The sequence below is a fragment of the Rhyacophila brunnea genome, unplaced genomic scaffold (assembly GCF_057557595.1).
Source record: "Rhyacophila brunnea isolate RB1 unplaced genomic scaffold, BYU_Rbru_1.0 scaffold_2, whole genome shotgun sequence".
Lineage (NCBI taxonomy): Eukaryota > Metazoa > Arthropoda > Insecta > Trichoptera > Rhyacophilidae > Rhyacophila > Rhyacophila brunnea.
This window is the reverse complement of record NW_028232859.1, coordinates 51,576,112-51,600,036: the sequence shown is the minus strand read 5'-3', so window position 1 is coordinate 51,600,036 and position 23,925 is coordinate 51,576,112. Positions and strand designations below refer to the sequence as shown.

At 32.3% G+C, this 23,925-nt stretch overlaps 1 protein-coding gene across 3 annotated transcripts in view; it reads left to right on the top strand.

Annotated features, from left to right (window-relative positions):
- Nucleotides 1-23,925, top strand: part of LOC147072493 (uncharacterized) — a 43,259-nt gene that overhangs the window by 3,775 nt on the left and 15,559 nt on the right. Inside the window, exons 1-5 of one of the 3 annotated variants that reach the window (XM_085946791.1) lie at nucleotides 6,474-6,710; nucleotides 13,309-13,555; nucleotides 16,109-16,277; nucleotides 17,632-17,786; nucleotides 19,182-19,486. In XM_085946791.1, the coding sequence (XP_085802917.1) occupies nucleotides 13,317-13,555; nucleotides 16,109-16,277; nucleotides 17,632-17,786; nucleotides 19,182-19,486 (868 nt within the window). In that variant the 5' untranslated portion in view covers nucleotides 6,474-6,710; nucleotides 13,309-13,316. Of the gene's footprint in view, nucleotides 1-6,473; nucleotides 6,711-13,308; nucleotides 13,556-16,108; nucleotides 16,278-17,631; nucleotides 17,787-19,181; nucleotides 19,487-23,925 lie in introns of those variants that run through there. The other 2 variants (XM_085946792.1, XM_085946790.1) reach the window with 2 other exon arrangements.

The following is a 23,925-nucleotide window of genomic DNA, read 5'->3' as shown; positions in this document are numbered from 1 at the left end:
CCCGTTTATAGGCTATTCGACAGCCAAATCATCCAGGCCATGATCCTCAGTTATCCTGACGTCCTGACGAAGAATTATATTCTATTCACCTAATAATTTTTGTACGTTTTTGGGGACCTGATAATATCTATAATAACAGTATAAATAAGCTTAGTTTTTATATAATGTACATTTTTTTAAATCTACCCGCAATACACTATTTATAGTACCTATTCATTAGTACTTTTTAAAATATTAATAAATTTCCAAAATAGTTTACCAAAACATCCATTAATAATAATTATACAAACATAAATAAACGTATATGAATCTAATTGGAATGAGAAAATATTAAAAGAAATAAAATAATTGATTAGGTACGATGTACCTATTTTACAACGTTTTTATTAGCTCGTATTCTTATTTGTCCGGTGGTTGTTTGTCCGGTACAAATCTTGCAATCGATTTTTAACTAACTTCCTGACTAGCTACACATTTGAAACTTTTAGAATATATCAGAACACGATGCCAATGCATTTTTTAATACTTTTAGCCATCTTTAAGTAGAATTGAATTAATTTTCAGTTTATTCTGTTTTGTATGAAAAGTTATTTCGGAATAAATCCGTAATCCAATCCACTATGGTTGCTATGGTTCTGGGGTCCTAGTAACTAAATTATTAATATATACGTGGGGACTCAATTGGTGCAGCGAACAGAGCTGCCGACTGGTAATATCCACTCTATTTGTGTCAAATTTATTCTTACCTTAAGCGTCAATTACATTGAGCTACTTTACGAGCTGTTTATTGGTGAATTTACAATCTGCCTGTAAAGTCACCCAGTGTAATCATCGAACAAGCTAACAAGCAGACTGTAAACACTCTACCGAGAAAAGTCGAAAGCCGGTCAACTTTACACTCTACACGCCGGCGTGTGGGCCTACTGCGTCTGCGCAGTAGAGCGCAGTAGAAACCTCCCGGTAAAAAAACGAACTACGTTCTGTCAAAATAGTCGCTGGCTTGTGGCTTCTCAGCGAATGGAAAGTTTTGTGTGTCATCATCACAATTGCAGTAACTGAATCGCCCGCTATTAAATTCGCCAACAAACAGCTCGTAAAGTAGCTCAATGTAATTGTCGCTTTAAGGGTACGGGCCTCGCACCCGTTACGCAACGTCATGTTCACTGCACACACGGGGCGGGGCGGTCGCGAGTACCATCTTTGTCTGGTCGCTCCTTCATTCGACGGTCTTCACGAGTGATTCATTCGTAATCATTTATTTCATACAGGTACATACATAAGTTCGTATCTACAAACATAGTGGTATTAGTTTTATATAATTTTGTTTTTAACGGAATAATCACGCTTTGTTCAAAATACCTAATAAATAATCTATCGAATTATTATACGAGTGTGATATTGTTTTTTCCGCGTATTTGGTTATGTAGGTAGGTATATAATCTGAAACAATGCCAGATATCGTGATATATGATGTCTGACTGTACATCTGGGTTGTATTAAACAAGCATATACTTCAGTTGAGGCATGGTTTAAAAAGATCGTGACTAGGCGATGCGCGGATTGCGGGTCGCGGGTGCAAATGATGCGAGCCGAATGAAATATAATTTGTCAAAAAAATTCAACATCCGTCCTTTTTATGTTATGTTTATTATTATATTCGTAATAATAATAGTATATTCATTGACATGTTTTCTTTTTCAAGTACATGCGGAACGTTTTTTAGTCATCTTTACACGATTTAATAATATATTCATCCGACTCCATCACAAAAGAAATTGACGTGCGAACTGGTCGAGTATCCCTCTCTGAATGGCAACGCGGCCAAAATTTCGTTCCATATAGTGTTGAAAATTATTTGCCGTTTCACTTATGTACGAAAAAAATTAATTACGAAACGTGTTTTCATAATATTCCGATTTCGCAGAATCAATAAATTAGAGTGGTAAGGTGTCTAAAAATAATACAATACTTTAATTTATCGACAATTATTGGTAGCAATCCTCGACCGGATTTTGCACAACATCGTAGCAGCCAAAGGGTTAAAGAATGGCTTCAATTAGCGAGTATCCTATTAGTTGCGGTTTTCCATGAAGTTTGTCTACGCATACCTACGTCCGGAAAAAAATTCTGAGCATGATAAGCCCGCTTTAAATTAGCTTACTATACCGCTGATAAATGAGTAAGATTGTTTTTATCAGATGACTAATTCTAACCTAAGGCGATACTGTTTTCTCACCCAGGTGACTACAACCCTCGTGGCGGCCCTGTAAGGGCGTTCAACCCATATCGCGCATCTTGTGTACCAATCACTGAATTTTTAACAGTTTTTTTATTTTATTTTTATTCATTACCTACGTATGTATCAGTGGTGAATGGTGAGGTAGGCTGTTAAGATTCGACATAAATAGTGCACACTAAACTTTGTCAATCATATTTATTTATTTTCATTGAACTAAGAATACAATTTGCAGATGGTACTGGTTAGTTTTTAAAATTCAATTAAACCCTTCCTAGCCAAACCATAATATTTAAGGTATCCTATGAGCGATCTGAAAAAAATAGTGCACATTTTTTCAGTCATACTTATTGTTTTCATTTAATTAAGAATACGTAATATTATTACAAAATGGTGATGGTTACTTTTTCAAAATTCATAAATCCCTGCCTAGCCAAACCATAGTTCAGTTGATAAAGAATATTCTTCTATCTATAAAATATCTAAAATTATGTATGGTTTATTGCCATAATTTAGATATTTTATAGATAAACGAATATTTTTTGACTATTATCTAGATACTATGACCGGGGTCAGGTAGGGCTTAATTGAACACGTCACTGTACTCTTAGTTAGTTCAATGAAAACAAATACGTTTGACTGACAAAGCTTAGTGTGCACCTCAGAGTAATAATATAAAGAGAGTGGGTATTGTTAATGAAGCCGTGTTTCTTGCGTATAACGCACAGTAGAACCTCGATTTTATTATTATTAACTTAACTATGAAACGTTATACCATCACGTTGCTTCTCAGTACGGCTACTAAATTTAAACATAACAATATTTTCTACTGAATCTACTAAAAAATAATTACCTACCACTAACTTTATATTTAACACAAAAAACAATAAATTTCAGCAACATGTGCTCGTAGTTTTTAAATTACTGTAGTCATTCAAATCTATATTATCCGGCGACGTGTACAAACAATATTTAATACAGCCGTAGAAATAACGCATATTGCGTAGATATAAGTGTACCGGATGCTTTCTCACTTGCTCTCATGGTTCGTTTTTGTTCAGGCCTTGGTGTGCACTATGCAAACACCCTATCTCCACTGTTCACCACTGGTATGTGTAGGTATCATTGTTGAACATTAAAAAAGTAAACATATTCAAATTAACAAAAAATACTTTTTATAAGAACGCGATATTAGATTCTTCCGTAAGTTATGTAATTCCAATATCATCATTAATTATAATATTAAATTAATTTTATTATTATTTCCTGTTCCTTTTTAAAATTTTTGTAAAATTATGCAAATTTTAAATCGTAGTAGTAATCAATAATCATCGCTGAATCAATGTTTTAATAAAGAAATAACCTTCGCTATTATTTTCAATGAGAATTGTGCTCTTTGATAGAAAGATGGTTTCAAATTATAATTTATTATTTACGAACGTTTATAAACATTTTAACATTCAAATCTTTATTCGTTTACGATAATAGTTTTATAAAATAAAGGTCTCAACATTTGCCACTCCTTGTGTCCTTGGAGTATCGCTGCCTTATTCATCAGTGGCGTGCGCGGGTTTAAATTATACAAGGGCCAAAGTATAATAATATGTATAATACCCAGTAAACACAAAAATAATCGGAAGTGGGCTGCCTTCTGGGTGAATTGACGAGTGTGAAGACACATGGGATAATCTTAAACACGTGTTAATAATATAGTACCCATTTTCAATAGTAACGTATGCATCATAAACGTATTCAATATTGGTGATATTTGAAAACATTCAGGCGGGCTTTGTATTTCTTACATTGTATAGTCTGACTGTCGTTTAATTTAGTCGTAAACCGAAATTAGTTTCAAAGCATTGGTCTATGATGACTGACTTTCATATTTTTATCTTATTAATCTGTTTTATGATTATACTTGAATGATAAACGACTGTCTTTATGATTATAATACATACATCATAAATATTCGAAATAATAAATAGTTGAATAATATAAAAAATTATATTTTTTCATTTATCGTATATACATGTTGTCACAATTATTATATTGTAACGAGACTGGTTTCGTCGTATCTGACATTTTCAATTAAGTATATAATAATTCTAATAATATTTATTTTGGAAACATGTAGATACAATAAATAATAATTACAAGATAAAAAGAACTTTTTATATACAACGTTTTTAAATTTTCTGTTGAATCATATAAACTTGACTTGACTAGCTTAAACGATCAAAAAAATTGTACTTGATAGAAATACTGAATAATGAAATGTCATTTCATATTGGTTTCCATAGTAACGCACGTATATATTAATTTAATTGCTAGGACCCCCTAGCAACCAATAATGGTATCGAAATAACTTTTCATACTAAACAGAATTAACTAAAAAGGAATTCAATTCTACGCAACGATGGCTAAAAGTATTAAAAAATGCATTGGCATCGTGTTCTGATATATTCTAAAAGTTTCAAATGTCTAGCTAGTCGGGAAGTTAGTTAAAAATCGATTGCAAGATTTGTACCGGACAAATAAGAATACGACCTAAGAAAATCGTTGTAAAAAATATAACTGACACATTGAAGCTTTTGTTATTTCTAATACCGAGTATTTCAATCAAAGTAATCAGAGTGCAAAAAATATAATATAGGTACAATATGAGTTAGTAGGAAGATTTTATACATAAATTAAAAGTAACAGAATTCAAATCATCCATTAAAAATAACTAGCATTTCGTGGATGAAATTTTTCTTTTCAAGAGTCAACGTTTATTTGGTAGTAATTTATAAAATGTATATCATTTGATATTCACCATATTATTTATTTTATGATTCGTGCTTCGTTTTCATGGTAAGCTTGGTGATTGGCTTAATAAAGCTTACCGTGTGAACAAAACACATAGGTAGGTATCATAAAAATATCAAAACACATAGGTAGGTATCATAAAAATATCAAAACACATAGGTAGGTATCATAAAAATAGTACACTCATAATAATATATTCATTATATGTGGTGAACATCGTTGATCCCAGGTTCGAATCCTGGGTCTGGCAAGTACACATATTGTTTTTCAATTTGTGTACGAGTCAGAGTATGGACCTAATAGGTTGATCAAGTGGCTGACATCCATTTATTGTAAAAATAAAATCTGTTAATACAAACCTCCAATCTGTGGAGGCCCATATATGATCTTATTAGGATCAGACATGGTCGAAGAACATAGATTTTATAAAAATTGCTATTTTTACTTATTAAGTATTTAAAATTTCACATAAAGTTGTGCTTGCACGGTTAATAAAATAGCAAACGATTATATATATAGTATGTTTACTTCTACAATAAATGATACCCATCACAAGACCGATTTCATCCCTCAATCGCTATGAATATTCAATTGAGAATGAATATCTAAGGAATAAACGGTACAAGTCGGTTATGTGGAATACAGCGGCAAACACATTTTAAAAATAGCCGATATACTGGATTATTTGTTAGGTTAACCTAACCATACCTAACCTAACCTAAACTAACCCAAACTAACCCAAACTAACCCAAACTAACAAATAATCCAGCATATCGGGTATTTTCAAAATGTGTTTGCCGCTGTATTCCTCATAACCGACTTGTACCGAATAAACTACTCGTCTTGTGATACATATATAGGAATTATGAATATTCTCTTAATTCTCTTTTATAAGTTAAACATTATTTTGATAAAATCAAATGGTTGAACCCTCCCGTACGAACACGCCACTGTCGACAAATCATTCCGCAACACTTTCACGTGAAGACGATCCAAGAAGAGTAATGTTAGATCTTCTTCAATGAGGTCTCTGGGAATACCAATCGATGACATTTGGAATCCATCTTTGGCCTCTTGTCGTGCTACGCGACCTGCTCATTGTCGTTACAACATTCCTCTCAGGAACAATAATATTATTATTGCAAATAGTTATCTAGTCATTGTTTAGCTTTACGCGGAGATGAGTCGGAAACGGGCCGCAAAATGATCTATGAATAGCTACTCAATTTTGTATATTATTAGTTGCTTACGAAATCTCTAGTCAAAGTGTGAGAGAAGCTTTATGTTTATGGAAATACTAAGTTTCAAATTAAGTTTAATAAATAGTTAATACAGGTGAAGGTATATGTAAGTGTCAATGTAAAGTGTGTGTATGTGTAATTAAAATAATATGTGAGTTTTCCAATACTTATTAAACAGTTATCAATATTCACCTAAGCGACATAAATATTTTGAGCAATATTATTTACACGATGAATAAGTAAAATACCTATATAAAATGATTAATCATACATTTCGTATTGGAATAGTATATAGATCAGTGTATCCTAAACTGTGTGGTGACTGGTGAATGCGTATGCACATTTAATTAAATCCTTCAAATGTATGTTTTGTCACAATGACGAACTAGACGTCCTACGTTTGACTTCATTGGTGAAATCTAGAGGTAATTAATTGTATTATTTAACGTTCAGTTGAAAACCAGATATATCCATGAAGGGATCCTGGCCTAACGAATAAACGATTGGTCCAAAAATATTTATTAAAAAAAAACTATTAAAATAATATTAGGTATATATTATGTAATCAAAGTTTAATGAGTTTAATATTTTAATTAGGCTCTAATGATATTCTAGAGAAAGACTATTCCTGTTGTCAATTATGTATTTATTTTGCAGGGTTCGAAACCCATGCTGGAGTAAGTTATTGTCTATCCTTTGTTTCAACTACCTATCTAATATGAAGTATAATATTGATACGACGTACTGGAGTAGGTAGGTACATACTTCAGTTATCAGTACGTGAATGTATATATAATCAAATTCAATAAATACAGTATAATAAACTGAACTCAAATTAGAAATAAAGACACTTAGGCCATAGCAATCTCATATCATTTTTTGGTAGTCACCATTCACCACTTACAAGAATTTTAATATTATTTTTATTATTATCCTTAGTGTTTTGCTCACATGGTAAGCTATATCAAGACGTGTATAAACAGCAAGATTTAATACGTTTTAGAGAATTATTATAATGTTATTATTACCAATTTTATAATATGGGGGGGGGGGTACTGAAAAAGGGCTACATATTATAATGTTATGTGAAGTATCTCTGTTTCTACCTACTCCCCACTGCATAAATTAACAATAATTATTATAATACCACACTGGATAAAGCTTGCTACGTTAGCGAAACACCTGTCTTAGTAAATTTAATATTGTTATGTGTGATTAGGGATTGCAATACCGGTATTCCTAAATTCATCGGTAGGTACCGAAATAATGGTCTTTTAATCTCAAACACTGGTATTTTCGGTATTAAGCCAAGAAATCAATAATATAACAAAATATCTTAAATGACTCAATCACTCGATAAAAGTGAAATGATAACAAAAAATTCACCACATATTTATTTTGACACAAAAACTCTCGACTTTGGTTTTGCGCGGAATTTGGCAAGAGATAAAAAAATCAGTCATTTTCGGTTTCTGAATGGAATCCTAATTAATATTGTGTAGAAAATTGACGGTACTGAGAAATGAATTACTTATATTATTGTCTATAATTGTCTTATATAATAAAATAATTGTGTTATGAATGTCTTATATAATTGTCTTGACATATTGTTAACGAATACCGGTATTCAAACAATGGTAATACCGGAATACCGGTATTGATATTTTCATTCGGTATTGCAATACCTAGTGTGATGAATATAGTTATTATATAAATAAAGCATTCTTTTTAATACAATAAACTAGATACCAAGATGTATTTTTCAACTTACTGTGTTTAATATTATAAGTAATGACATTGATTTTTAGTAGGTACGCAGGTAATCTACTCGATTTCAGAGATGTATTGTGGCGCTCGATTTCAAAATCAGCCAAGTCCATAATAGATGAATAGGAGAAAAGCAGCTTTTTGTTTTCTCAAATACACATTCATAAGGGTGAAAGTTTATATTATTTCGAGAATAGAATATTTAAAATTAATAAATTCCACATTTTGATAATGCAAAAATGTTAGAAAATAGTAGTTCTTCAGCAATTCACAAAAAAGTCAAAAATACCTAAAGGTGGACTTGGCTGATTTTGAAATGTAGCGACACGTATTTGAGGTATAGAATTGTTGTTGAATACCATTTTTTTAATCATTATTTAGTGAGAATTTTATAACTACAAGGCAATACTTTATCAATCGATAGGTACTCCACCTGTATCGTCATATATTGTGAGCCACTCCTTTGAATTTGATGTTATAAAATTATAATATAGGTAATATTTTCGTGACATAGCACCTTACCTGTCATTTGATTATCTACGTATCTTATCTAAACATATTATCTTATCAACTCGCAACATGTTTGAAAAAATATGTAGTGCAATGGTTTCTAAACCTTTTACTTCTCATCAAGAGATAATAGTAATATATTTAATTGAAATATTACTTTATGATATGCATTATCATAACGCATTATATTTATGTGCAGTTTTGTATAATTTGAAAAAGTCTAAAGTAAATGTAGTGTGTGAGCAACCCGCCACAATTTATTGACGCTGCCCCTGTGCGAAATTCAAAAAGCTGCTGCCCTTCTACTTACATTTAAAACAATATTTTTTTTCAACAACAAAATATTATTAAAAATTTATTTTCCCAAGTGCAATCCCTACTTTTAAAATATTGTACATGCTATTTATCGTGGTACTGGGAAATGTATTTACAAATTAAAATACAGTCGAACTCGGTTATTACGAGTACGATCTCGGACATAGCGAGATCTCGAATGTAATGAGGAAACATTCGTTGACATTTTGGTTTATGATTTTATCCATACATTTATTCACTGTTATTACGAGCAACTTATCGGATATACCGAGCTAAAATACTGTTAACGTGTCGATCGTTTAAAAATATTTCGACCCTAAGCAACAATATCTGATCGGACAAGATGCCGCCGGGGTCGGATTACGTTTATGACACTAGTTAAGTGTCTAAGTATCTACCTAATTGATGTTTTCACCGACAATAATGAAAAAGTATCCACACATATGGTTGAAAATCCAATGTTTGTAAAGTCCGTAGGTACCTACCAGCGTTCATTACAATAAACAACTTATTTTGTAGTTTATGAATGCCATGCTTGTTTCGGGGATTTTTACGATGGTTTTCAGATTTTTTATTTTCGCCTTTTTGTGTTATGTGACCGCTCATTTAAAAAAACCTATTCTCTGATATAACGAGTAACGCTTATAACGAGCAAATTCAGTCGGTCCCATCTTCCTCGTAATAACCAAGTTCGACTGTAACTACATTACATTAAGATACACCTTTTATTTTATATGTGAAATGATTATACAAATGACTAAGTAGGTAGTATGCTGAAACGTGTGTTTATGTTTGGTGTATTAATTCCTTTCTATAATAGTTCTATAGTTTTTGTTAAATTTTGTTTGACTGGGAAGATTATGTTTGTGAGGCTTAACGGTCACTCATTTATGTCATTAATATCATAAATATTATATACATACCTACCAGTGGCGAAGGGTTGAGGTAGGCTGTTAAGATTCGACATAAATAGTCCACACTGAACTTTGTTTGTCAAACACATTTGTTTTCATTAAACTAAGAATACAATTAGCATGTGGTGCTGGTTAGTTTTTAAAATTCAGTTAAAGCTTGCTTAAAACAAACCATAATAGTTTAGGTATGCTATGGGTGATCCGAGAAAAATAGTGCACACTTTTTCGGTCATAATTTATTATCTGTTTTCGTTGAATTAAGAATACATATTATTAAAATTGGTGTCGGTTAGTTTTTTTTTAAATTCATTCAAGACCTGCCTATACAAATCATAATCGATAAAAAATATTCCCCTATTTATAAAATGTCTAAAATTATGTATGGTTTAATGGCCTATCTTTAGATATTTTATAGATAAACTAGCTACTATGGCTTAGATTAGGCAAGGTTCAATAGAATTTAAACAAAACCAACAAACACTATCTACACAATTATTGTAGTCTTAGTTCAATAAAAACAAAATACGTTTGACTGACAAAGTTTAGTGTGCATTGATTAAATCGGATCTTAATAGCCTACCTCCACCCTTCGCCACTGATACCTACATAATAAAGTGAAAAAAAAACTGAAAATATGTGATTCGCGCCCCCGTGATGTACATTTCGCACGTATGGACGGTGCTGGTCTGGATAGGTGGATAGGTGTCTGGATATGAGTATAGGTGGACGTTGTTTTATAAATTCTTAAAATAGGGTCTGCTTAACGCATCCGGTGTACTTCCTTGTCCCTATATACTTTATGTATATATATATTTTTTTGTATTTAAGTACATATTTCTACTGTAGAATAAGTTAATACTGATCAATCTCTTTTTTTATGTACCTAATACTGTTTTAATAATATTTCTTTGTTTCTTAATGTCATGTTGTGAACGTCTTAAACTTATAATTTGTAATGTCCACAATATGTAAAATAAATAAATTGAATTGACTTGAATTGAATTGAATTGATAGTACCTACCTACAATGAGGAGTCATGAATATAAAATATTTTGACAAACTAACTAATTGCATAATAACGGTGCCTTATAATGCATATTGTAAATTAATATTGCAGTGAATAATCCAGGCCGGTGTACGTAGGATTTGAACTGTGCATACTGCATATTATTAGGTAATACATATCCCACGAATATTAAAAAAATGTCACCTACGTGCAATTTCAATAGTTTCGCTTATTCTTATAATATTATGTCCAGTGGGCGATCAATTTGCAATTATTCTTGCAACAGCATACTTGATATTAATTTCACACATTTTACAGAATAATTAATTATTATAAATTATTATGGTATTGAAATAAATATTGATAAAACTGTCGAGAGCAGTTTTTCCCAACCCTTTTCGCGTCACGGCATATTATTTTATTCCCAATATTAGAAAAGAGCAGGGAATTATTAATGACATATAAATATTCTTTATAGAATCTACAGATTTTGCTCTCCAAAATAACTATTTCTTTTCGATCTTTATACGGCACATATTATTATTAATTGTAAAATAGGTACCTGCATTCGTAATTCCTCAGATCTTATATATATAATATACATAATAATATGTATTAGAAAAAATATTGGTGCTGGGCGTTTGAATGGGCGAAGAATGTTTGGAGTGACCATATTTTTTTTATTCAACGAATAATTCACAAGATTTAAGAATATAACATTCTAATTATTGAACATACATAATTTTGAAAACACTTATGAGAAAACATATTTTAACTAATAGAAAAAATCTTTTTGAAAAACGTAAGACAACCCCGAAGGAATCGAACCTGCATCTCTCAGGTATTGCGCCCACGCATATAGACCACTATGCTAAATGAGTCATACTTAATTGAGACAAATTTTAACTAATGGCTTTTAATATTCACTGAAGCGCTTTCCAAATTCAGCTACTATTCGCGATCGGATTTTGTATTTTAAACCAAAGTACGTATTACTTTAATTACTAACCGACGTCACGGATGACTCCAAGATTTTTTATTGTAACTTACTTGAACTTACTAATATTTTTTAATTAAGTAACTATTTTTTTTTATTCGACGAATAATTCACAATATTTAAGAATGTAACATTCTAATTATTGAACATACATAATTTAAAAACACTTCTGAGAAAATATAATATTAGATTATTGCGCGTGTTTAGGGGCGGACATGCTCAGCGTTGGTCAAAATGGAGCTTTTATTGTATTTTCAAAGCATGATCCTAGACATTCCTTAAACGTTGTAGATAATATATTTATATAATTTTGAAGCCTTATTATCATTTATATTTATTTTAAACATTTGATGACTGCATACAGTATTTTTATTACATAAAATAGTATTCTTTTAAACCTCTCGCTCTAATGTTTTAGAATATAGTCATATTTCAGTACATAAATGTGCAGTGGTGTTAAGATTTTTTACATTTATTAATTTTTAAACGCATTTATAAAACAACGTTTAAGGGATGTCTAGAATCATGCTTTGAACATGTAATAAAAGCTCAATTTTGATCTACGCTGAGCATGTGTCCCCTTAATAGGATAATCTACATTTTTTTTATGTCCGAGTCGATGCATGAAAGAGCTACTCGTAATTCTTGGTAACGAAAAGTGATCATCGATATACAATTAGTATCCAAGAATATCTTGTCACGGCACACCGGTTGGGAAGACTCTAAAAGATTGATAATCAGGTGTTTAGTACATATTGTTCAAATACCTATCGATGAAAATAGTTAGCCAGTTTTTTTTATCAATATGAGTCACTTACAGCGAAATTTCTAAATTGTGCTTATCATTTTTTAACAATCTTCCGATGCGTAATCTGTTCAGTTCAAAAAAAAAACTCCGGTATCAACCATGAGTAAGTAAGTGCCTGGGTAAATAATATATATCTACATATTATTAATTTATATCTACAGACGAGATATCCGAGTTATGTCATAAGGAAATCCATAAATAACGTGCTTTCAAAAGTTGTAATGATAGTATTAGTTTTTTCATTTGCCACCTTAACAACGCATCACTTGGGCGTAAAAAGGCGTAACCCTCAGTTTTTTTTTCAAAATAAGTTTTATTGCATAATGATGTTGTAGACGACTAAATACACGTTGTGTCAAAAGGATTTAAGCTGCAAATGCCGATTTATTATCAAAATTTTGATAGCAATTTAAAAAAAAAAAAAAAAGAAGGAAGTGACATCGGAAAAACGACCTAACCATCTTTTTTGTTGGTTTTTTTTTAAATTAATTCATTAATTAATATCAGATTAGGGATATTAAAATCAAATTATTAATCACTCACCTCAAGGTTATGTCTATTTTGTATTGTAACTTTGACCGAAAACCATAACAAAAACGTTGTTGTGCCTCTTGTAAAATTTGATTTGTGTGGATTACGCCCTTTTTCCTTTCTAAGGTCGACATTATGTACATATAGATGACAGTTTATTCTGTTTTTGTTGCAGGTTAAATCATGGATATTAAGTTATTATTATTATGTTCGCTTGCGGTGTTTGTAAATTCACAAGAAAATGCGCAGACGCGTATCCCAGAGTACCTGTTGGAGTGCTACCAGGACCACTGGTTGCTGCAGCGAGAGTCAAGACTGCCGATGACCATGTCGATGTTGATTGATCTCATCAAGAAAGTGGAGAACGATCCGGCCGCGGCCAATATGGACATGCGGGTTCTTGTCGTTGGACTCATACAAAGGTAAATAAAACAATATTTTAATGGCGTTGTCACTAGCAGTGTTGCCAACTGTGGTTGACAAAAACATGCGAAACGGGATATAAAAATAAGCTATTTGGCATGAAAAAAGGCTAGATTTTGTGAAAATAAAAAGTAGTACATATTGTGTCAATGGCATTCAAGTTTCGTGACAAGAGCTTCTTTCTTGTAGGACAGACTCGCACCGTAAGTGTAAACCCAAGGGATCTGCAAATTCTTCAATTTCGAGATTAAATGCAAAACAACTGCAAAAGTCGTGAACTTGATAATGTAAAAGTAACTGAAAGAACATGCAATACAATGTAGATATAAACCAAATATTGTTTTTTTTTAGAAACTCTATTTGTCCTAACAAAACGAAGACTTCAAACCCAAATATATCCAAAATATGTCTTTTGCAGATGCCTTGGTTTTACACTCACGGTGCGAATAGAATTAAAGAACATACATTTTAGATGAATAATTGTTAAATTATTATTTTATGGACGCGGAAATTCTAATGCATGAAATTGTTTTATCTATTTTATTTCCCACTAAAATAGGGACCAACCTACCTGCATGTATCTGATTGTGAGGATGCGCATAAAAATAATGTATACCGTGTTTTTAAACACATTTAAAGCTGTTGGAGGCATCAAAACACGTTAGTAAAAACGCCACAAGTCAGGTGCGTTTTTTGCAAATGCTAAATGCTAGATCTGACAAGAAAGACAAACGCTAAATTGGCAACGCTGGTCACTAGTTTTACTGTTAGTAAAATAATCTATGATAATATGTAATATAATAATGGAGTTTGCTAAAAACAAACAGCAGAACTAAAGTTGTCAAAAAGTATCGATCCGTTGAAGTTTCGATCGATATGTATTTATTATTTAGTATTGATATGTATTTTTCTTCCGATACGATAACAGTATCAATACGTTTTTTTGGCTATATCAGTTCGTTTATGATACATCTTCTTGGAATTTGTAAATTCCGATTAGCGATTAATTAGTTTTATCGAGATTATTTATATAATATTATACAAATATATTCTTTTTAACACTACAATAGGCATAAATTCCCAATGAATACGACGAAAATAAATATTCATCAGAATCACCACCGCCTTGCGCTACAAAGAATTTTCCAGGGTTTTTTGCAAGGTGCTTTCATAGGCCCTGGCCGAATTCAAATTAGCAATACCCGATGCGGGTTGGAGACGAATGGTTTTCAATAAGGCATATTTCTCAGCTGGCACAATTTTTATTTGACTAGCATCAAGTAGAGTAGTTTGCGTGACAAAGTCTTTAAAGAAACTCGATAGTAAATGCGAATTATCCATAAAGGCATCTAGAAAGAAGAAAAAACACTACGTGTGTAGTGAATTAGTAGTGTAAGTAATAATATTAGAAGAGAAAGAATCACAAACACCCAGGCTTTGAGAAAATCACATAAATATATTGCGATCTCACTGAGAATCGAACCCAGTCTCCAGAAGAAAGACTAGCGCCACAGAAAAGACTGATAAATAAAATTCCGATAGGCTATACCTTCCAATACCCTATATTTTGAAGTAGGGTTTTGAATGTGTTAGTGTCCTGCGAAAATGAAATACACATTATAGACGTGCAATATTGTGTGTTGCAATCTTCAAATACACCAATATTGAATGAGCGTCAGTGCATAAACCGAGAGCAGTTGTCAGAACGAAGGACAAGCTTAGAATGATGTATTATGGACACGTGTTTAAGTTTTTACGTTTCTTCCACACTCGAGATCGGTTGCCTGTCACTCCACACCCATTAGGGAAAATCTCTTTCAAATTCAACGTGTGTTGTATGTACTATCAACGTTGGATAAATAGTTTATTAGAAATAGAATAAGTTATTGAATATCTCGGATGTTTTATTTTTCGAAATATGTTAATTCATCGCGACAATATATTTGAGGGATTTTGTTTTAATATTATTTAACTTATATTGGTTTCAGTCAATATATTTGCGTTTTGGCAGCATACAACTTACACGCTATATTTAATATACAATATAGTAGTAAGTAATGAAAAAATAACATTAAATTCATAGTCGAAAAACATAAAAGTGTATACTTTCTTAATACGGTAATTTCGTATTTTTGAAACCGGTATTTGTGTATAGATACATAATTGAATACCGTTTTTGAAATATCGGTATTTCTATCCCTAATTATAATATAATTATTGATACTTTTCATCCAATGCCTGTACCAAAACTTTCTTTCGATAAGATACTGTATCGTTTTTTTTCCTTCGATATAACATCCCTAACATACACATAGCTCGAAGAAAAGACGTGGTGGTACCTGTACGTAGCGTTAGAAAACAACTGAAACGTAGGTCAACGAGGCAATGCAATACACAACACGGGGAGGGATGGAATCACCTTAGAGAGATCTTTATTCAGCATTGGGTCTATACGGGGTGTGGATGCAGAGGTGACAAATATACCCCATATTACTTTAAATGCGCTGATGAAAAAATAATACTTATATGTTTTATTATATTGTATGTTTCAGATTCCGTTTAGACGGGGTGGAAAAATCATCGAAAATCCAAGCGTCTAATAATGTAGTACCGTTCAGTCCACTCGGTTTTCAATTCTATAAACATAAGATTCTATTGTCAAAGCTTATTCCTGGAAACCCAATAAAACTTGCAAACGAAACACTGACTCCGATTGAAAAAGTAAGTACAGCACCCTATGTTTTTCTAAGTTTTAAATTCTAAGTTCTCCACTACAAAGTTTCATCCTTGGTTTTTTTTTTACCAAAATTTCACTTTTTATAAAATTCAGTTATTTATAACGTGACCATTTATTTTTTTCCTCAAAACAGGACATCTACTATTTTTTAAGTACGTGTATTCAAGAAAACGCATATATCTTCATAGTTTTTATTTATTAATGAAAAGAACAGGAATGGACACGTGAAAATAAATGAGAAATAAAATTTAAAAAAAAATGGTTTTGATTTCAAATAAGAATGAAATTCTTGGCAGGACTATTTAAAATTCACTTTGGTAATTAATATTGTTTTAAGAACTGGACTTGCAACTGTGTTTTTCAAGAGAAAAGACCCTTCCTACGGGTGCATTACTGTCGGGAAGACACGTCATGTACTCAATAATTATACCAAAGTTCGTATGATTCAAATTATTGGTGTGAAAATGTTTGAACAATTCCACATAACGACTTTGCGTGTTTGCGACAGGCGTAAAACTTGTTTTCAATGAATGAAAATTATTTCATAACGATGAAAATTGATAATTTTCAACAACTTCGTTTTTAACGAATGAGTTAAAAAATGGTACGTAATATAAACAGGGGACTATAGGATTTTGTGTTAAAGTGTGACGATGATGGGATAAGTGGCTTAAAAACCATGAAAATCATGTTACTAATATGATAATGTATCAGTGGCGAAGGGTGGAGGTAGGATGTTAAGATCCGCCATAAATAGTGCACATTAAACTTTGTCAGTCATACGTATTTGTTTTCATTGAAATAAGACTATAATTTACAGATGGCGTTAATTAGTTTTTAAAATTCAATTAAACCCTGCGAAATCAAGCCATTATAGGTAATAGTCAAAAATACTCGTCTATCTATGAAATATCTAAAATTATGCAATTAAATCATGCATAACTTTAGATATTTTATATATAGAATAATATGTTTTATTTATTATAGTTTAGCAGGGCTTAATGAAATTAAAAAAAATAACTAGAATATATTGTGTAATATGTATTCCTAATCCAACGAAAACAATTAAGTATGAATGAAAAAGTGTGCACAATTTTGTTGTATCGCCCAAAATATACCAAAACTATTGTGGTTTGGTTCAGTTAGGGTTTAATTGATTTTTAAAAATTAATCAAGACCATCTGTAAATTGTTTTCTTAGTTCAATAAAAACAAATACGTATGACTACCAAAGTTTAATGTGCACTATGTATGTCAGATCTTAACAGCCTACATCCACCCTTCGCCACCGTAATATATGGACTACCCTTAATATTTGTTATTTTTATACTAATTCCAGTGTACCCTACATCACATGATGTCCAGCACGGTAGAAAAGGAAAGTAGGGGAGACGAAGGAACGGTCTGCAATAAACTATCCCAGTACCGGACACAGAGGTTACCAAGGCAAGTAAGATTCCCTCCTGACGTTGAAGTAATGGATTCAAAGCTGGTGTAAGTCGAAATTAATATGAGTAGATCATGTTTTCATTTGTGGCGTCACAGGTAGTGTTATAATTAATTAAATAGGTCGTCGGTATCTGGCGATCCACTTATCGCATGCAATCCATATTTTCATAGTGTGCGGACCTTAATTATTTCAATAGTCATTTTTATATAAAACAAATGATTGAAAAAGTCTACATCATTATTTTATATGCAGTTAGATGGCAAGTACTAAAACTGGATTTTCAACAAGATACCAATGTTTTTGAACTCGTTTATTGTAGACATTAATAAGGTAAATGAATTAGATGGGGATAAATAACTCAACCCGTCGTCGCTACAGGATTGGTTTCCCGAATATCCGTTTTTGTCGAAATCGACCTCTTAATGCAGAATGTTTTTTTGTATCTAATTGGACGAGAACCATCCCTTTCTTTAAATTACTTTGTCATGGTAATGAATACATCATTCATATGCTGTAAAAATAACAATTTAAATATCTCCATGTATTTAAATATAGGATTATGAAATTTGGTTTTTGTCTCCTGAACATTTGGTCTATTCGGGAAACCAATCCTACAGCGACGCCGTGTCAGCATATTGGTCGGCGATATTAAATATTCATTTCCCGTAGTGTCCAATTATGGCAAACTCAGTAAATAGCTGACTGCAATGATTATTTCCGCAATATCCATTTTTCCACATAGTCAGCTATATCCGATGACGCAAACTCAATAATTATAATAATTATTTCCTAAATATTCTTTTCAAGATATTATTTTTATTGTGAGTCCGTCAATAAATAGCGGATTATAATTCATTGACCATGTCACTCGAATATAAGTTCCCGGTCTGTTAGTACCTCAGTCTCTATATCGCTCCGCAAAACATCTCATTCTACCGAGATTCGGACCTCGGAACAGTAGCCATAAAAATTGTAACATAACTACACGCTGCAAATAAAACTCGCTCCTTCATCCATCGGAGCAACCACCAAATTTCGACTTCTTCATCCACCACATCATGACTACATGTGATTAAATTATAAGGCATTAAAATTTTCGTATCTGCAAGTAAATTTCCTGTAAAATTAAAAAATATATATATTAAATTGACATACCTACAATGGTTACAATAATAAACTACATCATAATATTATAAATTGAACCATAATTTTAATGTTTGCCTAATCCACGCATCGTGAATACAGCACAGCGTCCGTAGAATTATTTTTATTTATTACTAGCTTCGTCTTAGTGTAAGGATGGGGACGGTATTCTAAAAAAGTTTAATAGCGGCATTTTGCCCAGGAACATCATAGAAAAATATCCACTAAAAGAATCATACAAAAAATGATGAAAAGTGGTTAAATATGCATAATTATAATCTATGTACACATTCTAGGTCTGCCATGAACAAGAAAGGAAACATGAAAATGTCCTACGGTGACAGAGCTGACGTGGACGAAGACGTTAATCCTGGAGTTTACAACACTGGAAGCGAAACTCCCATGAGCCAATGCCCAGTTGAAGATGGAGTAGTTCAGACTCTTTGGGGATCAGTGGCAGTTGGACCAGTTCTGAGTGGTATTGCCGCCGGTCTTCAGCCACAAAAAGTGACAATAAGCGAGTTGTCTTCCGGTGCCAAAGACAAGATTCAATATGCAGGTCCTATTGTTGTGGATAACAAGTTTGCAGCGACGTTGGCTGGTTAGTATAAATATATTCACACTGTTAGGTAGGGAATAAGGAATCATTTTTTTATTTTTTTATTAAGGAAACAAACAGTTACATTGTTTATAAATATATATATATATATATATATATATATATATATATATATATATATATATATATATATATATAAATAGATTAGAGAGAGATATTCAACCAATAAAATTTCCATATACTTATTATCTAATATATAAAAATTAATATTTGTGTGTTTGTTTGTTCGTATTTAATGCGCAGCCATACCGTTCATCCGATTGCGATAAAACTTTGTAAACTTATTGCTTGCACTTGCGGGAAGAGTATAGGCTATACTAATATATAAAAATGAATGTCTGTCTGTCTGTATGTCTGTCTGTCTGCGTGTCTGTCCCGTATGCGTTCCTATACCATTCATCCGATTGCAATGAAATTTTGGTAAGTGGTTGTATGCATACCCATAAAGGTTTCTGAATTAGAAAAATTATCATCTTCTTCTTCTTCTTCATTATATTTTCTTTTATTCGTATGGTTCCTATACCATTTATCCGATTGCAATGAAATTTTGGTAAGTGGTTGTATGCACACCCATGAAGGTTTCTAAATTAGAAAAATCATCATTTTCTTCTTCTTCTTCATTCTATCTTCTTTTATTCGTATGGTCCCTATACCATTCATCCGATTGCGATGAAACCTTCATCAGTTGTTGTGGTAACACCCGCAATGGTTTTTGAATTAATACAACCATCTTCTTCTTCTTCTTCTTCTTCTTCTTCTTCTATTCGTATGCGTTCCTATTTCATTCATCCGATTGCAATAAAATTTTCGTCAGTAATTGTGCCAACACCCGCAAAGGTTTCTGAATTAGTACAACTATCTTCTTCTTCTTCTTCTTCTTCATTCTATCTTCTTTTATTCGTATGGTCCCTATACCATTCATCCGATTGCAATGAAACCTTCATCAGTTGTTGTGGTAACACCCGCAATGGTTTTTTAATTAGTACAACCATCTTCTTCTTCTTCTTCTTCTTCTTCTATTCTATATTCTTCTATTCGTATGCGTTCCTATTCCATTCATCCGATTGCAATAAAATTTTCGTTAGTAATTGTGCCTACACCCGCGAAGGTTTCTGAATTAGTACAACCATCTTCTTCTTCTTCTTCTTCATTCTATCTTCTTTTATTCGTATGGTCCCTATACCATTCATCCAATTGCAATGAAACCTTCATCAGTTGTTGTGGTAACACCCGCAATGGTTTTTTAATTAGTACAACCATCTTCTTCTTCTTCTTCTTCTATTCTATATTCTTCTATTCGTATGCGTTCCTATTCCATTCATCCGATTGCAATAAAATTTTCGTTAGTAATTGTGCCTACACCCGCGAAGGTTTCTGAATTAGTACAACCATCTTCTTCTTCTTCATTCTATCTTCTTTTATTCGTATGGTCCCTATACCATTCATCCAATTGCAATGAAACCTTCATCAGTTGTTGTGGTAACACCCGCAATGGTTTTTTTAATTAGTACAACCATCTTCTTCTTCTTCTTCTTCTATTCTATATTCTTCTATTCGTATGCGTTCCTATTCCATTCATCCGATTGCAATAAAATTTTCGTTAGTAATTGTGCCTACACCCGCGAAGGTTTCTGAATTAGTACAACCATCTTCTTCTTCTTCTTCTTCATTCTATCTTCTTTTATTCGTATGGTCCCTATACCATTTATCCGATTGCGATGAAACCTTCGTCAGTTGTTGTGGTAACACCCGCAATGGTTTTTGAATTAGTACAACTATCTTCTTCTTCTTCTATTCTATATTCTTCTATTCGTATGCGTTTCTATTCCATTCATCCGATTGCAACAAATTTTTCGTCAGTAATTGTGCCAACACCCGCGAAGGTTTCTGAATTGGTACAACCATCTTCTTTTTCTATTCTATATTTTTCTATTCGTATGCGTTCCTATTCCATTCATCCGATTGCAATAAAATTTTCGTCAGTAATTGTGCCAACACCCGCAAAGGTTTCTGAATTAGTACAACCATCTTCTTCTACTTCATTCTATCTTCTTTTATTCGTATGGTCCCTATACCATTTATCCGATTGCAATGAAATTTTGGCAAGTGGTTGTATGCACACCTATGAAGGTTTCTAAATTAGAAAAATCATCATCTTCTTCTTCTTCTTCATTCTATCTTCTTTTATTCGTATGGTCCCTATACCATTCATCCGATTGCGATGAAACCTTCATCAGTTGTTGTGGTAACACCCGCAATGGTTTTTGAATTAATACAACCATCTTCTTCTTCTTCTTCTTCTTCTATTCTATATTCTTCTATTCGTATGCGTTCCTATTCCATTCATCCGATTGCAATAAAATTTTCGTCAGTAATTGTGCCAACACCCGCAAAGGTTTCTGAATTAGTACAACCATCTTCTTCTTCTTCTTCTTCATTCTATCTTCTTTTATTCGTATGGTCCCTATACCATTTATCCGATTGCGATGAAACCTTCGTCAGTTGTTGTGGTAACACCCGCAATGGTTTTTGAATTAGTACAACTATCTTCTTCTTCTTCTATTCTATATTCTTCTATTCGTATGCGTTTCTATTCCATTCATCCGATTGCAACAAATTTTTCGTCAGTAATTGTGCCAACACCCGCGAAGGTTTCTGAATTGGTACAACCATCTTCTTCTTCTATTCTATCTTCTATTCGTATGCGTTCCTATACCATTTATCCGATTGCAATGAAATTTTGATCAACTGTTGTGCTCACGCCGCAAAGGTCTCTGAATTGTTACAACTATTTTCTTTTTCTTCTATTCTATCTTCTTCTATTTGTATGCGTTCTTATACCATTCATCCGATTGCGATGAAATTTTGACCAGTTGTTGTGAGCACGCCCGCGAAGAGTTCTGAATTAGTACAACCATCTTCTTCTTCTTCTATTCGTATGCGTTCCTATACCATTCATCCGATTGCAATGAAACTTTTGTGAGTTGTTGTGCCCTTGCCCGCAAAGGTTTCTGAATTACTACAATCATCTTTTTCTTCTTCTATTTGTATGCGTTCTTATGCCATTCATCCGATTGTGATGAAATTTTGACCAGTTGTTGTGCGCAAGCCCGCGAAGGTTTTTGAATTAGTACAACCATCTTCTTCTTCTTCTATTCGTATGCGTTCCTATACCATTAATCCGATTGCAATGAAACTTTGGTGAGTTGTCATGCGCATGCCCACGAAGGTTTCTGAATTAGAAAATCACCTTCTTCTACTATTCGTATGCGTTCCTATACCATTCATCCGATTGCGATGAAACTTTTGTCAGTTGTGTGCGGTTTCTAAATTATTATTATATAACATACAAAGTTTGTTGTTTGTTTGTTCCATCCAATTTTGATTTTTTTTTTACTACATATTTATAACATTAATAACGTTTTCATATTTTGGATTCGATTTTAATTTAGTGTTCTTATGTTTGACCTTTACTCCTATTATAATTATTTTCATATTGCCATATTGTATTACACAGATATTTGATATTAAAGAAATAATTACCTTTTATTATTTTTCAAATATCTAAGATAAATATAACCACGAAGCGACCCCGTGCGAAGCCGGGTACTTCAGCTAGTAAGTTATAATGTAGAAAAGCCTAATTAAAAAGGCCCACTGTTTCGAGACACCATTTTTTATAACAAACGTCCAATTAGGTAATAAAATAAAATATGATTCTTATAACAGATAAACAGGTGATTGAGTACATTTCCGTAAATAGATGACCTATTTATTATTTGAACACTGATTTAAAAAACCAGTCTTTTTAAAGTCATATACTCATATCAAATGAAAGAGTAAAAGTTTGTGTCGAGATATAGAAGAAATAAAAACGATAATCCTAATTAATTTTACTATTATTTATGTAATAGCAATTTTATTTTATGAATCACATAAAATACATTCCTGTTACAAAAGTAATTACGATTTGTCGTGAATATCATTTATTAAACTTAAAATATCACTCCCCAAGAGTTCGTCAGATTTGTCAGTTACTGTAAAATCACTTTGATGGGTATTTGTCTCAACAAGAAGATAGTGACAAAAACGGCGATTATTTTCAATACACCATCGAGCTCGGTTATTACGATCACGGATAAAGCAAGATCTCGAATGTAACGAGGAAACATTCGTTGACATTTTAGTTTATGATTTTCTCCATACATTTATTCACTTTTATAACGAACTACTTATCGGATGTACCGAGATAAAAATCGTCAAATTTTTTTTTAAAACTGTTAATGTGTCGATTGTTTAAAAACATTTCGACCCTAAGCAATAAAATCCGACCGGGCAGGATGCCGCCAGAATCGAATTACGTTTATGACACTAGTTAAGTGTCTAAGTACCTACATAATTGGTGTTTTCGCCGACAGTAT